Here is a 15,589-nt window from a genome sequence, read left to right on the forward strand (position 1 = left end):
AATGTTGGCATACAAAATGATTAATATGACCTTAAAAACAAATTGCTTGACCTGTACAATGACGACTTATTTTAAATACTTTCAATAGGGTATTTCTTCATTGATTTGCAGAGCATGGTAGACACATAAAGAACTGAAGCTCAGAGCCAAAAAAACAAGCAAACAAACAATCTTAGCCTTAAAAAAAAAAAAAAAAAAAGTACTTTAAGGAAAACTTAGGCCTTTAGTTGAAAAATTCTGATTGACAAAATCTCCATTTGGACACTGTTGAAAGCATTTAAATTTCATACATGCCTCACTGTTTAAAAAAAGATTTCAAAGATTCCAGGAGACAGAAGCGGGTTTCAATTCCCTGAACACAGATGTCTTGAGATTTGTGCTGTTTATACAGGTCATCCTATGCCTTTTTAAAAAATCTATGAAAAAGGAAAAAAAAAAAAGAATATTCTTAGGCATGACTGATACAGCCTTCATGTAGCCATACAAACTAAACTAGACACAGCTTGTTTTTCTCTCCCCTAGGTAGAAATGGAGGCAAGCTCAGCTCTAGATATCTTCATTGTAGATGTAAAGTTAAATAAGATAAATCTCAGACCTACAACTACACTTCTGCCTGTGATTTCTAAATCCTTCTGGAGCCAGGGGCTACATCCTCCTTCTGACATTTAAGGACTCTGATCCTACTTTCAAAGCACTCCTGGCAATGTAAGAATGAGGTTCTTCCTACAAAAGCAGTTCTCTTTCAAACTCTAGGATCAAAGTAGACAGATAATTCTTCCAAGCCTTCCTTCCTCAACATTTTTCTGGATGGGACATGCAGTTAAAACTAAGCATCCCTAAGCAGCTGGCTCGGTGTGAGAAGAGGATGGTCAAGGAGAAGCACCACACACTTTCTGCCCTTCCTGTACAAGCTTTGCCACTCTTCAGGAAAGATTCCTAGACTCACCAGGTCAGGGAGTGAGTAACCGTGACAGAATGTGACTTTGTAGCTATAAGGCATGTCCCTCTCTGCTCCAGAGGTAATCTGTGTACCTTGTGTGATTAAAAATACTTAATCAGTCTTGAAGTTTCATAGCAAAGCTGTCATCTCAACTCAGATGATTGTCCTTACTGCTAGGGAACATTACTATCTTCCTGATTCCTTGGATTTAAAATTGTTTACTACTCAGCGGTACAGTTTCAACCTGAAGATGAAGAGTGATTTTTTTCATTCCTAGCCTGTACACTTTCCTAGCTCTTGATTTCATCTCTCAGCCTCCTGATAACATTCTTGCCTCCTCCAAACTGGCTTGTAGATGAATGCTGTGATGAACTTCACAGTTTTCTTTAAATTAGGAACCATGTGGGGTTGCCCATGTTCATTTGGTCCACAGACTCTGTACCTTCTCCTCTAGCAGAGCAAGGGACAGTATGGAATGAGATCATGGCTGCGGCCCATAGCCAGTGTCAAAAGTTGGAAAGCATGCCCAAGGTCCCAGTCTGTAAACATACTCTGTGTCCCCTAAAATGCTTCCTTATTCTACCTCTTTCCTGAGTATATCTTCCTTTGGATTTGTCAGGCTAGTATAACTACACAGGCTCCTTTCAGGAAAGCTGGTGATTCAGTACCCTGAATCAATTGGATAAAAGTTTAAGCCACAGCTTATGTTAGAGAGTTGGTGCCTTATGAGTCTCTGATCAGCAGAGATTTAGTGGTAGGAAGATTTTGATGAATAGCACAAATTCTGCTTCAATTTGCATTGCTTTCAAGACATAACAGGAACTTTGGCTTAATATTCCTCAAGATACAATTCCTCAAAAGGCTCCTATGATATTGTCTTTCTGTGGGTTTACCTAGGACAATTTTATGGACGCAAACTCTTTCTTCACATGAAGAGAGGTCGTTTTACTGTTAGATCAAGACGATTATCCATTAAGACTCAGACCTTGGCTTTAATCTGTGAAGGCTAGAGTCTGGATCTCAATGGAAATGTAACAACCTTTCACGTAAAGAAAGGGTTTACATTTTCATAAAATATTCTTAGGTAAATCTGCCAAGCCAACTTCTAAAAGTAAAACTGCATTCCCCAACACAAGTCTGGAGAGCAAAAAAAGGAGAAACACAGAAGATGCCTGAAAGTGAGCATAGGTTTAAAATGTGAAGATAGCATCCCTCTACATAGTCTGGTACTGAATGCTTAAGAACTGACAGGCAAAACTAAGTGTCTGCAGCATTCATTAGTGTACATTAATGCAGCTGCCTGAGCTGTAGCAAAAGAATTTTATTATTATCATTAATTTCCAGAAAGGGTAGAATGCCATCTAGCTGCTAGGGATGGCCTCTTGTGACTGAATTTTATTGAAAGATTATCGAAGAGGGTTATTATTCAGTAGCATAAATCTTGGTATCAGAGAGGATTTCCCTTTATTTTTAGTAAGTATCACAGGGGAGAAGGATGGGGCATGAAGCAACTCCTTTTGCAGAATAATATACTTTTTAAAAGCTTTGTGAGTGATGACATGTCACTGGATGACTGTGTTTTTCATGTGTATGAGATAGGGTGTTAGGATCTAAAATTCCTATTCCAACAATCTCTCTAGCCCTTAAACAGTTATTTGGACAGTGGCATTAATCAGATACTTCCCAATGCATTATATATGACAGTGTAAGGTTGACAATTACAAACCAATCAACACATTTTCCTAAACCTGAATATTTTGTCTGCTTGACAGGAGCAGGTATAACATAAAAGATGAAAATAAGGAAAAAATAAAAGAAGTTCTCATATATGGTACAAAATTATAGTATCCTTTTTATCAGTATCAACACAGGCAAACAATTTTTAAAGTCTTTTTTTTTTTTTCTTCATAGCTTAGTTTTTCAACTGTGAGCAATGAAGACCATATTAAACCAAAGTTATTCTCCTGAGCCCAACTTGAGTCCATAAGGCTTTTGAGATGCTTTGTGTCTAATCTTTTATAATAAATATTGCTACCCAAAGCAACTTCATATCAAATTCTTAAAATAAGTGTCACAATGAAGAGCCTTATAATTTCAACTACTTCACAGTATTTTTCATATAAATCAGATGCAATCAAATATCATCTGCATAAAAAGGCTTTATTATTTGATAACTGTAGAAAAGATAATGTTGGAGGGGTTTTTGCAACTGAGCTAATCACATCTGCTGAATCTGTTCTCTTCAAATATAGTTTCCTTTTTCAAGGAAAATACCTGTGGCATCATTCTTTAATAGGTAAGACTAACAATTTATATAGGGAATCTAGGATGATTTATACTAAATGAATGGTTTTTAAGTATTCAGGAGATGCTATATAAGCATTGCAAGGCCCATAATCCTCCAAGGTCTGCAATGTTTCATAAATTTGACAGTACAATTAGAGATGAGAAGATAATAAAGCCAGTTCCTAACTTACTAGCCAGCACAGTGCTGGCTCAGTGGGAGTCTGGAATTCAGCATCTTTCCATATGCATAAACTGTTGAACCTTTTGTTGGTGCAAGCTCACTGCTCCCAGTACGGAACTAGCAGGTTAAAGCTATTATGGATAGTCTTAAGAATAATTTGCAACATCCTTTGTTTGCAGTATGGGTGAAGTTTTAGGCAAATTCTTATTTGGTTTGATGTAAATAAAAGCCATGAAAAACACCACAATGTTTTGGAAAAGCCATTTGGTCTATCAGAGTGTTTCCAGCACTCCCTGAATCATTTGCAGTTTTAGCAGCCTGTAAAACTGTGAGTCCCTAAAGCCTGGCGCAGGTCTTATGGTCTTCTAGGGAACAAAATGTGTGACTGTTGCTATCTTAGACTCAGAGCTTCAGATTAAGATCTGTCACCACCTGAATGATGATTTGGGAGTAGCCTGCTTGATGTATTTACACAGAGGCAAGGGGTCCTGCATCCTGTGGGACCTCAGCAAATTTCCACCTGACAGTCTGACACTGAAGGATACTGCTGCAGAATACACTGCAGTCCAGCCAGCTGCAGAGGCATCCTCATTTCTCCTGGTCACCTGCAGTCCCTGGCAGACCCAGAAGAACCAGAAATTTGTAGGCTTCAGTCTTCAGGTTGGGAATAACCCCTAGAAACCATTTGCTCCCTGGTGGTTCCCAGAGCAGAGTTTTGCTATGCCAGCCTTTCCTCCTGCCCACACGGCTGGCCACTCTGCTTGTAGCATATTTGGGCAGGGTGGACTCCTCTTGAAAGTGAGGTCCTCAGAGGATATTTCAGATGCTGCACAGGCAATGCCGGAAAAAAGATAAATGACAGAGAAGATGAAAAGATCTGTCTTATGCACAGAACTATCATGTGCTAATGTAAGTCAAAAACCCCTATGTTTTCATATATGAACTCTATTAGAACATAGGATCTTTGTAGCCATGCTTGTCCTCTTTTTCTTTCTTTTTCCATTTATTCCTATATCTTATGTGAAATTTTTTATGTTGTCCACACCTCTGAACACCCATTACCACAGTGTGACATAAAATATTGCTGGCAAGTGATGATTCTCACTGAGCGGTGAAGGATATGGACCATATTAACATAGTTCTCTGCAAACTTTCAGTTGGATTTCAGTGAGCTGACACCTATCTCCAAAGGCCCATATTTCCCTTTTTTTTTTTTTTTTTTTTTCTTTTTCTTTTTCTGACACAGTAATTTCAGGGAAGTCAGGACAGCTCTATTTTAAAAGCCAGCAACCTGTGACATCCAGTCCCCACGGGGGAAATATTATTTAAATAATTCCATGTAGTCTCCTATGTCTGCTAAAAGAGAGAATAAGTGTAAGTAGAAAAATGTGACTAATATCTTTCTCTGAATCCCCAGTGTGCATCTTTTTTAGCCATCTGTTCTCTGTCCTCAGGGCCCCAATCCCACATGTGCTAAACGGTAGGTACAGAACCTATCTATCTGCAAACCTGAAGTTAAGGGTATCTTTATACCTCCTAGTATAGGGGGATCTTCCACATTCTAGTTTTCCAGCTCTTAAACTATACCTTCTGCAGAGAAAGTGCCTTATTGGCTAGAAAGTGCACCTTTACCAGCTTACCGCTTTCAGTATTTTTTGTTCTTTCAGTATTCCCAACAGTTAAAGAAATACTGTTATCCTTCTTTGGCACAGAGGAGAAACTGAGAAACAGAGTTAAATGGCTTCCTCTGGGCCATTCAGGGACTCTGCGACAAACTGGGATGTGATACTGTTAAATAATACTGTAGAGGAATACACTTCCCTCTGAAGCTTAACTCCCACTTTAAAATGACATATTGTACAAACAGGCACCACGTTACAATACTGATGCTCATTAAATGATAGATTGAAAGTCAGTCTTGAAGTACCAGAGCAGTACATTCTCCTTGAGCCTTCCTTTTTAATAAATTGTGAATCACCTATATCCCATCAAGAACTGTTATGAAAAACAAAACTTTTCCTTGTTAGATCAGGCAGTGCCATTATAAAAATTGTATATTGTGCTTCTCATTTTATTTTGCAAATAAACAAGACTGCTTTAATTGCCACAATCTGACACGCCATCTCCAGAACAGAAGGTACAATACTGAAAGGTATAACACATTTGCAATACAGAGATGGTTTATTTAATGCATTAAATTAGATGACATTAATATAGAGTATGAAAAATATTGCTCTATACTTAATAGAATCTTTCTTGAAGGAACAATTGTAAAAATGGATTTCAGATTTTACTGCTTAAGTCAAAATATTAAATGTTGCACTAAATTATATTTTGAAAAATACGAAGCTTGTGCCACAAACAGAAAATAACTTCTATTATTCAGAGTGTCTTGGGTGTGTATTAATTTCTTAGATTTCATAATGCAAAGTTAATCCATGCTAGACTTTAAATAAGTAGGAGGTTAGCAGAGTAAAATCTTTTCTCAAAGACCACTTTTCATTTGCTGATTGATTAGGGCAAAGTAGCCATCGCGATCTAGATGAAAAGCAAATAGGAGGACTGACTAGCAAAGAAATAGGTGGAAAAACATTTGAGGGATGTGGATGTTTTAAGAAAGGAGATTAGAGATAGCACCAAAAGCCAAGGAGGGTATAAAAGAAAGGCCATACTGAGGCAAGAAGAATCAGAGCAGTAGAAAAATTATAATTTTTGATACCTCAGCCAGGCAGCACAGAACAGCTGCTGTGCCTAACAGAACAAACAATTCTCACACCTGCAGAAAGAAAAGAAATAATAGCAACATAGCATCTTCCTGATGAAAAGAAGTAGACGTGGATGTCCTTGAGAGTATAAATTCAGATCTCTGTTAAGGTCACAGCCCAGCATCTGTGGGAACAAAACAGATCCAATGACACCAAGCACCTTGTCTGAGTTACTGCTGTACACCTAACACACAATATACTTTCTTCCATATGCTTTAGTAGGAATATTTGCTTGAAAAGTTTTGTATAAGGTGCAGCAGAGCTGTGGGAGCTAGAGAGAGAACCCCCCTATGATGTGGTGCTCAGTGCCGGGGCGGGCAGCACCCTGGCCGCAGCCCAGGCTACCCACCCGCTGCAGGGGGAGGTATGCGGGCACCAGTGCTGTTCCCCAAGGGGTTCTTGGGCCACATGGTGAGAACAAAAAATTTGGGATGCATGGATCACACCGTGATGTCGAGAGGCAGCCACTGATCACTGCAGAAGACTACTTATATTTAAACTGCAGGCATCTTTCTTCTTAAGTTTATGTAGTACATTAAGTGATTAAATAAAGCAGGGAGGGAATTATGTCACATGAATGGCCATCTGACAGCTTTCCAGGTACAACAGAAACAGTCCTGAGTGGTTATCAGGGAAATACCTGAACAGACTCACTTTATCAGCATCCACAGGACTTGGCTACTTACAGAGAGCTTGGAGAGCACACACTTAACATACACAATCATGAACACAAGGTGAAACATTAAAAATAGGACTTCAAGGAAAGAGTACAACATTTCCCAGGACAGGCATCTGGATCTTGCACAGAACGAAATTTTGAATGAAACTGCAGCAGATAAATCAAACAAAGCCTAGATTTTACAGACAAACATACCATATATCACAATATATTTTTATAGGACAGGCTTCAATACCTCCCAAAAGCTAGGTCATAACCTAAATGTTGGCTGACCGAAGCTACTGCATTACTATTATCACAGATCACTTTTGCATTTGTAATGTGATAATACCATCAAACAGATTTAAATACATTATAATGTTAGAATTAAATAGTGTTTTCTGATAAGGAGCAAGTCACCTTCTATTATCAGACATCAAATCATTTCGTTGATATGTTCTTCTCTGGTACAATCTGCCAAAGAAAATAGTTTGCCTGCCTGTAGAGTGGAAAGAAAATGTGCCTGAATAAGATGCAGATAAATATGGATACAGAAATTAGCCCTAAAGTACTGTAGATTTCCCAAGGCCTTTCTAAGAACTCAGAGACGGTTATATTGGCTTTAAGTGCTCAAGTCCAAGTTTCTTCTCAGAAGATGATAGATTGTATTCAGAGAGCTTAAATAACGGCAACAATATTTAAAGGAAGATCAGATTTTATTTACACCCATCAGGGGAAGAATAGGTATGGTAGTGAAAGATATCTTTGTAGTATAATGTGAATTTGGAACTCAGATATCAAGTATGGACAAATCTTTCATTTTAGCAACTGGGCTATGACCATAAGGGTGTGCCTATATCAGGGATTGAAGGATTTGTGGGGTTTTGGGGCATTATGAATTTGGCTTGCATATATGTGTGTGTATATATATATATATATATATGGAGATTTATGGTACACACTCCAGCACATGACTGATTTCCTTTTGAAACAAAGGTTGCTACCACACAGTAGGACACGAGCTACGGAGCAGCATTTTAATGTGGATGTGAGGTCTTCCACTATATAGCTCTCTACATTTTTATGGCACATGCAATGTCACATTGTTGGGAATTATTTCATATCCGTGATGCTTGCTGATACAGATGTTGTTAGAGGTTTGCTCTTTACCTGTCTATTAGTTGTCAAATTATAGTCACATGTGGACCTCTCCACTATTATCTCTATTTTTAATTACTTGGTGCTATGTCCTACTAATGGTGGATAATACTTAGCAAAAATGATAGGAAAGTGTGCATTTAGTGGCTGTAATTGACAGAAACTACAGGTAAATTCCTTCCTGTGTAAGAAAAAAAAAAGCTAAGCTGAAGATCTAGAAAATAATCTCATCTAGAAAATGCATACAGCCTACCCATTTGTAGATGAGGGAGCAACATATGCTTCATACTGATCCTTGTATTATAAAGACAGAAAAGGTATGTCTTGCCCTCCTTCTCTTGGCACATTTTCTTGACTGAAATTCACTTCTACCGCAATTATGTATTTAAAGACAGGTCCTCCTACATAACAAAACCTTCTGAAGGCTAGTACTGCAGTGGTTTGTCAGCTACTCACACTCTCTTGTTCCAGTTTCTGAAATGGAATTGCAGCTTGTTTATCCTGAATGCACCTGCAGCAGGCTCCCATCTGAGTCATAGTCACAGTAGCAAGACTGAAAAAGAGATGAGCAGCATGGCTGGAGCCACGGCTTCCAGAGAAGGTTGTCCCATGACAGCTGGTCAGGGACAGCATGCAGGGATCTGGTGTGGTTGTCTACTGCTAAATGTATGGCCTGGAGGATTTCATAGAAACGGCTCTCTGTTTCTGGAGTCAGTGGGACTTTCTCATCAGGGTCTCTGGAAAGATCGAAGAGCAGTGGGGGATCATGCCGTGTGATGAATCCGCCATGGCAGAAGCAAACATGAGAATCGTAGCAACCATTGGAGTCTTCAGGACTGAAGTTCGGAGTGAAGAAGAAGACCTTCCAGATAGATTCACCTGCAATTTACAGACACAAAGGTGGTGATAAAATGAGCAACTGAAAGTCCCCTAGTCTTATGAAACTCTAATTTACACCATGGGAAATCAATCTTTTTGTACAACCTCACATTGTACAGGAACTGCAAAAAAACTGTAAAAACTGTAAAACTGTAAAAAACTCTAAAACTGTAAAAAAAAAAATTGAGCAAAATGAAAATAAGCAAAACAAAAATAAGCAAAAGACAGCAATTTTCATGCAACACACATTTATGATGTAATTATGATCATTTCATTCCCTTGGAAGAATTCTGATTAACTAAATCATAGAGGACTTAAAAGAACTTCATGTTTTTACACAAACATTGCTAAGAAGATTTGCATAAATATTTAATAAGCCATTGCATTGTCTTCTTTGAGACTTATTAAAATACACCTTTGCCCCTTGACCATGTCCAGACATGTTGGGCCATGTCTACTGCTCATTTTGCTAATCAAAATAATTTCATTTTTACCTTTTTCTCTCTTCTATCTTTGTTGTATTAACACATCGCCCTCTGCCACATGCTTTCATTGCAAACACCTGAAGACAGAGTTTCTCATTTTATTAAATGTGATAACATAAAAAGCTGTAATGGATGTTAAATTCCTGTCTTAGGCCTCTAGAGCCTTTTTCCAAAAATAACTAACTGTATGGTAGTGGAATTTTTAGGTGACATTCTGCTTTGTAAAATAGGAACCAAATGTCTTCATTTATAGATTGATCTTTCTCTCTCATCTTAATTTGTTGTGTACAGAAACTGAACTGTCTGTACTAGTGTAACTTCAGACAGTGTTTTCACTGTTTAAAAATACTAGTTCTTTCCTGGATTAAGAATAAGCAGATATCAGTTAGTTCCTCCAAGAAGCACTCTTGAATAGAAGGTACACTGGAGAATCTGAAAATACTTAACAAGAAGAGAAAACAAAAAATGGATACTATTTTCATCAAGTATCACGGAACAGACAGAAAAAACAGGAACAGAGAGATACTTCCAGGGAAGCACACCGTCCTCTCACAGCCAGGGAAGCATACCATTCTCCATAAATGGGCCAGAGAAGAATTGATTAGAGTCAAAAATCTGTACTTTATTCTTAATAAAAGTAGGATACTAAACAGCTGAGGTCTATGATGTCAGACTGCTTACCCACCTGAATGTATACAGACATCCGAAATACTTATTCATGAGTAATTTACATTACTTAGCACCCTATTGAAAAAAAATATTTTTTGTATCACCTCATTTTTTAAATACTGGGAGAAAAACTCTTTTTGATATTTTGTTGAATTTTGTTAAATTCATAGAAAGCTTGTTAATCTAGAAACAGATTGTCACACATTTATGTGCGCTACACTGGTTAATATTCATTAGTCAATTATTCAATTCAACAGAATCGAAAGCACTAGAAAATGTGAGAAGGGCAGAGATGAACTGGTACATGCCATACTATAACTACATCACACTCTACTTTTGAAGATAAAAGTAGGTTTAAAGAAAGAAATGTTTCAGAAGCCTAAAGAATCACAAGCTGCAGTTCTAGTCTATAGCATTAATTTAAAGGACAGTAGGTGACCTTAAGATTCTTTACAGCTTCTTGTATCCCACAGCATTTTTCAAATTATAAGAGATTTTACCTTTAGGAATCAATTCAATGACAGTGCCTGGAGAGTTCTAGTTCACTTAGTCTGCACTTAAATCAGGGTCGGAGGGGTGATGGTTAGTATACACATTAGATTGGGAGAACCCTCCGAATGCTGCTTGAAAGTCAGCAAAGGGGAAGGAGCTTTAAAGGCTGAGAGTGACTTGCTGGCACAGACAATAGGATGTGGCAGGCTTTAAAAGGCTCCGGCTGTGACAGCAGTGATGGCACGATCTTATTGGGGAAAAGGGAAGGGAAGGCAAGGCAAGGCAAGACAAAGCAAGGCAGTATTCCTTCATCTACCTTTCCAATAACATTTTGAAAGGTTTGTTTGATACTTGAATTCTTTGCTGTTTTCTCTGAATTAAAATAAACAAGCAAAACCTAACATATCCTCATATTTCTGTGAACTTATACACAGAACATTTTCCAGAGAAGAAATATGTTTCTCATTTACTGAGATTTAGAATTTACATTCTGGGAAGGTATGTAATTCTATACCAAGCATTCCTTCAGGGTCTTAAAAGTGTTTAGCTTGCAAGATGGACAATGAAAAACAGAAAAAGCCAAAAGGCTTTATTAATCAGTGCTCCGTGTGTCTTTGTATACCACGCAACATTTGCCCCAGTTGGGAATTTGATTCAGGGCACCTTGATAGAAGAGTAGAAAAAAATTATATAGCTATTAAAATGTCAACTAAAAGAAATTCCAGTAAGACCATGCACATGAGAACTTTGTGGTCAGGCTGTCTTACCACCATCTATCTTAGATGGTACACTGGTACTGAATGACATTGAAAAGAAATTTTCAGCAAACTTTTTTTTTTGGTGTTGGGCACTGTAGCACCAGGCCAGTTCAAGGGCTTCCAGGTAGCAATATAAGGTGGGACATTTTTAATTAATGCAAGTCAGTGCAAGCAGCTCATATAGGTAAGATCTGGGGAAAAGAAAGAAATAAGGAAGTTGCACCAGGATTTTTTTTTCCCATAGAATAAAGAATTTTTTATGTTTGCCTATATACAGAGCATATACCATGTTGCAAAATCATGCGTGTGGTTAGGGACAGGGCACGTGTGACATCATACCTGAATCACATTGCTAGTGTTTTGAAGAGCTGATGCTAGTTTATCAGCCACACAGCTGTATAATGTCACAATCATACTGCGCAAAACACTGAGCTCTGGGAGACCAAAGTCTGTTATTGCACCATATTCATCTGTTACACCACAGCAATGCTTCAGCGAGGATCTGGAACTTCATGTGGCACTGGAGGAACAGTAACACAGACTTTAACTGCTGATTTCCTAAGCATTATAAAAACTACAGCATATCTGTCAGTGTCTGTGGCTGTGGAGCAGCCAGTGTAATATACTAGGTGACATAAAGAGCTGTCAGACTTCTAATCTGTAAAGTTGATGAACTGTATGAGGCTCGCTATTAAAAAAAGAGAGCTCTCTCCCAGTCTTTTTCAGCTGATATAAAATCTCATTTTGTCAGAGGGTTAACTACAAGGATCAAATTAATCTCTCAGTACTTAACGATACCTTTGTTCGGCAAAGCATCTGGATAGTAAACTCGCTTTATACTAAAAGATAAATATATGTTTCTTCCTCAGTGAAGTTAGTAGTAAAATTGTCAGGGCTCCCCCACAGCCGAGTATATCAGGTCCCTTCTAAAACAGCTGGCAAGCCCTAAGCCTTCAGCACCCTTCAAGATCCTGTCCCAATGTTTCACAGCTACTTTATTTAGTGCCCATTTTTCCTGCAATTCTCCAGCTCTCTGAATTGTCCAACAATTTCACCTATTCAGCGCTCAGAATACCTCTTTCCTTCACATACAAAGAAATACCAAAAATTATAGAAGCTGTACTTATAAATAGTCTCAAATTAAAATAGGTTGCTATTAGTTCAAGTAAATTGACTATGAACATAATTGTTCAGAGTTCCATCTCCCTAACAGGACCCTCTTCTGTTTTATTATCCTTCACCCTTTAATTTATTATCTCATACTCATACAGACAACCATAGCTTCAACAGACATGTAGCAGCCAGTACATTAAATAAAAGTATCTCGGTAAGATATATTAATATTTCCAAGGTGAAGTGACACACTGGATATGGATGTCATTTCTATTATAACAGCACTGTTCGTAATCACTGATGGCTAAATGGTGTTTTCTGATAAGCAGTTCTTGAAGTGAATGGAAGCTATTGCTGTGTTATTGCCTGGATCTTATTTTTATTGCATTTAAGCTATGACAGTAGCTTTACAGGTTTGCTGCTACAGTCATCTCCTTTGTTCCTATTGTTTATTCTTTCTGTAGAAGAACAAGTTAAATAAGTCTGTTCTTCACAGTAAATTGGGAGCTGGTCCCTCCTTGACTTCAGATGCCTTTCAGCATAACCCTTTGGGCATACAGTAGCGATGTAAATTGCCCACAGACTTTTCCGGTATCTCGAGTGTGCTCTGCAGTCATTGTCAGCTCCCACGCTTTAACTTACGCCAGCTCCTCAATGTTTCTACAGAGTAGCAGATGAAAGCTGCAACTCACTTGAAAATGACATTCTTCAGATAACTCTTGTTATTAGATTGAATTCTTTCTTCCCACTTCCTGTATCTTTAGAATAATTTAGAATTATTAGGTTCTCTGCTAATCTTATATAAAGTAAATAACACACGTGCATATATTTAGCTCTTCAATAATTCAACAATTTAGGAAAGTTTTGGTTGCTAAATTCTTGCAGAATTATACATAGCACATAGAGAATACTATTTGGTTACTATAAAGAAAATATACATATTATTTTTATGACTATGTGCATTCCTCAAACAGCTAATAAAATCTGCTATTTCAGTTTAAAAATTTGTAAGCTTAGTTGTTCTTTCAGTAAAAATTTGTGGGTTTTTTTTATATTATTTTAACTATCTTAGGATGTTACATGTCTGTATCAGTCAAAACATTATGTCCCAGTGTAGATGGAGAATAACTGAGTGATATTCAAAGATATAATATTAGTTTATAAGAATCAGTTGTTCTTAGAAGAGACTTACATAATGAACTGCACAGAACATACAGTATTTGAGGTAAAACATGAAAAAAAACCCAGTAGTAGCAGTGATTTTAAAATCTTAAGGATAGAAACTGCAGTGTTTGCACAGGATTGCACATTGGTGGATACCTAATAATCGTACTGAACAACTATTGGAGTAAAAATACAAGATACAGTGAAAGCATGCTCAGGCTGGTAAAGTCAAGACAGAAATCTCATGATCAATCTCATTATCTAGAGTAAGTGCTGTGGTTTGGAAAGCCTCCACTAAATTCTGTTCAAAAGTCAAGATTATCTGCTGAACAACAGCAGCTGACAAAGAATTATTTTGTTAAATTCTTCATCATCATCTTCAGAAAGGATTGATCATTTACAGTATTTTCTTTTCTTGTTGAAGAAAGTCCTAAATGGGAAGAATCTACGGATATAGAAGCTACGCTGCTAAAATATGAAGTGCTCTGATGCAATGTTATGCCTCATATTTGGAAGTCTTAGTTAACAGCAACATGGAAGAATATATGTTGCCCTGGAAAAAAATTCCATCCACAGTAATTTGATGCACATAATCCAGACACTTGCTAAAGATTTGTTTGACAAATCTATTTACTTGCTGAATGATCCATGTAATTTTCAGTTCATCCAAGCAGCTGATGGCATGTTGAATACAGAAGATATTGCTGGTACAAAAAAAAAATTACTGGTCATTTCCAACCTATATTCAAAAGTCCTTGAAAACAGTAAACCCTTATTTTATTGCTTGTGAGAGAAACAGTATTGATTTCCATGTACTGGTTTTCTACTGGAGTCAATAAAAGATACAGTTAAGAACCAAGAGAGCAACACACTTCAGAATGTAACAACGCATAGCCACTTTGCCAAAGATGGCAAAAAACATACGGAAACCTATACAGAATTGTGTTGTGTCTTTTGTTCTTTCTGTCCTTCAAAACTGCATTTTATTAACAGAAAATAAACAGAGGAAAATCATTACTCTCTTACATAAAGTGAATGCAACCATTCTGAGTGAAATTAACAGATCTACAAGATTCAGACTGCAATTTTCCCGATATCTAGCAAATGTACAAGACAAAGATGGAAAGGAAGTCCTAAGCAACTTCTGCAAATATTTTCAGACAAGATTGAACCAACCAAAAATAAAAACATCCCCAGGAATTTGTTTATAAATTATTTTCTCCAGACATTTTTCAAAATTTGGATGTCAAAAAAACTCCTGACACACAGAATGCTAATGAAGTATTCCAAATCATTAATTTGGAAATTGATAGCCTGTTTAACACTTAAATAGCAAGAAGTACCTCTAAAAACAAATAAATAAGTATGCAAAGTTACTTAAAAAGTGACAAGCAGAAATTTTCTAAATGCTGTAGTCTGGAATTTTGTACACTGCCAAAGAATGCTGAATATTAATTTGTTTTATTTTAAAAAGTTGAGGACAAAGGTGAATTATGCTTCCTTACAGGTATCACAGGTAGTTGAATTTTTTTTTAATTTTAATTTTTTTTTTTACTTTTAAAAAGCTACTAGGATACTTAGGAAATCTTCTGAAAACAATATTTTTATTTTGTTTTGAAAATTATATCACTTAAGTGCAAATGATAACATAGTAACAGGTTCCTTTTATCAGAGTAAAAAAAAATTGAGTTAAAGAAAGAAATAATTTCTAAGTGATATGGTGCAAAAATCTCAGTATCAGTCAGTTCTAAATACTAAAAAAAAAAATTCTGAATGATTGAATTTTGGTTTTATTCTAATGACTATAGTAAGTGTAAGTTAGCATCTGAAATATATGACAATATTTTTTGTCCCACTGTTAGCAAATGCATGTCTTTGCCAGAATCTGAAACTAGTTAAAGATTACAAATGCTGTTAAAATTTGGGGTAAATAGCTGAAAGTAATTGTGCAAGTATTAAGCCAAATAGAACTACAAAAAAGGATATTACCTGAGAGCTTGGAGGTGTGCTGATATCCATCCATTTCAGATGGAAATTGAGT

General features: G+C 36.9%; 1 protein-coding gene across 12 annotated transcripts in view; it reads right to left on the minus strand.

The window, feature by feature from the left end:
* Positions 1-7,758: 7,758 nt before the first annotated feature.
* The window catches only part of STS (steroid sulfatase), a 111,895-nt gene continuing 104,064 nt past the window's right edge, over positions 7,759-15,589 (minus strand). For 10 of the 12 annotated variants that reach the window (XM_086768313.1, XM_086768321.1, XM_086768372.1 and 7 more), the window contains one exon: positions 7,759-8,867. In XM_086768313.1, the coding sequence (XP_086624439.1) occupies positions 8,485-8,867 (383 nt within the window). In that variant the 3' untranslated portion in view covers positions 7,759-8,484. The remainder of the gene's footprint in view (positions 8,868-15,589) is intronic. The other 2 variants (XR_015261248.1, XM_086768392.1) reach the window with 2 other exon arrangements.

This window comes from Chlamydotis macqueenii, chromosome 1 (assembly GCF_036417535.1).
Source record: "Chlamydotis macqueenii isolate bChlMac1 chromosome 1, bChlMac1.mat, whole genome shotgun sequence".
Lineage (NCBI taxonomy): Eukaryota > Metazoa > Chordata > Aves > Otidiformes > Otididae > Chlamydotis > Chlamydotis macqueenii.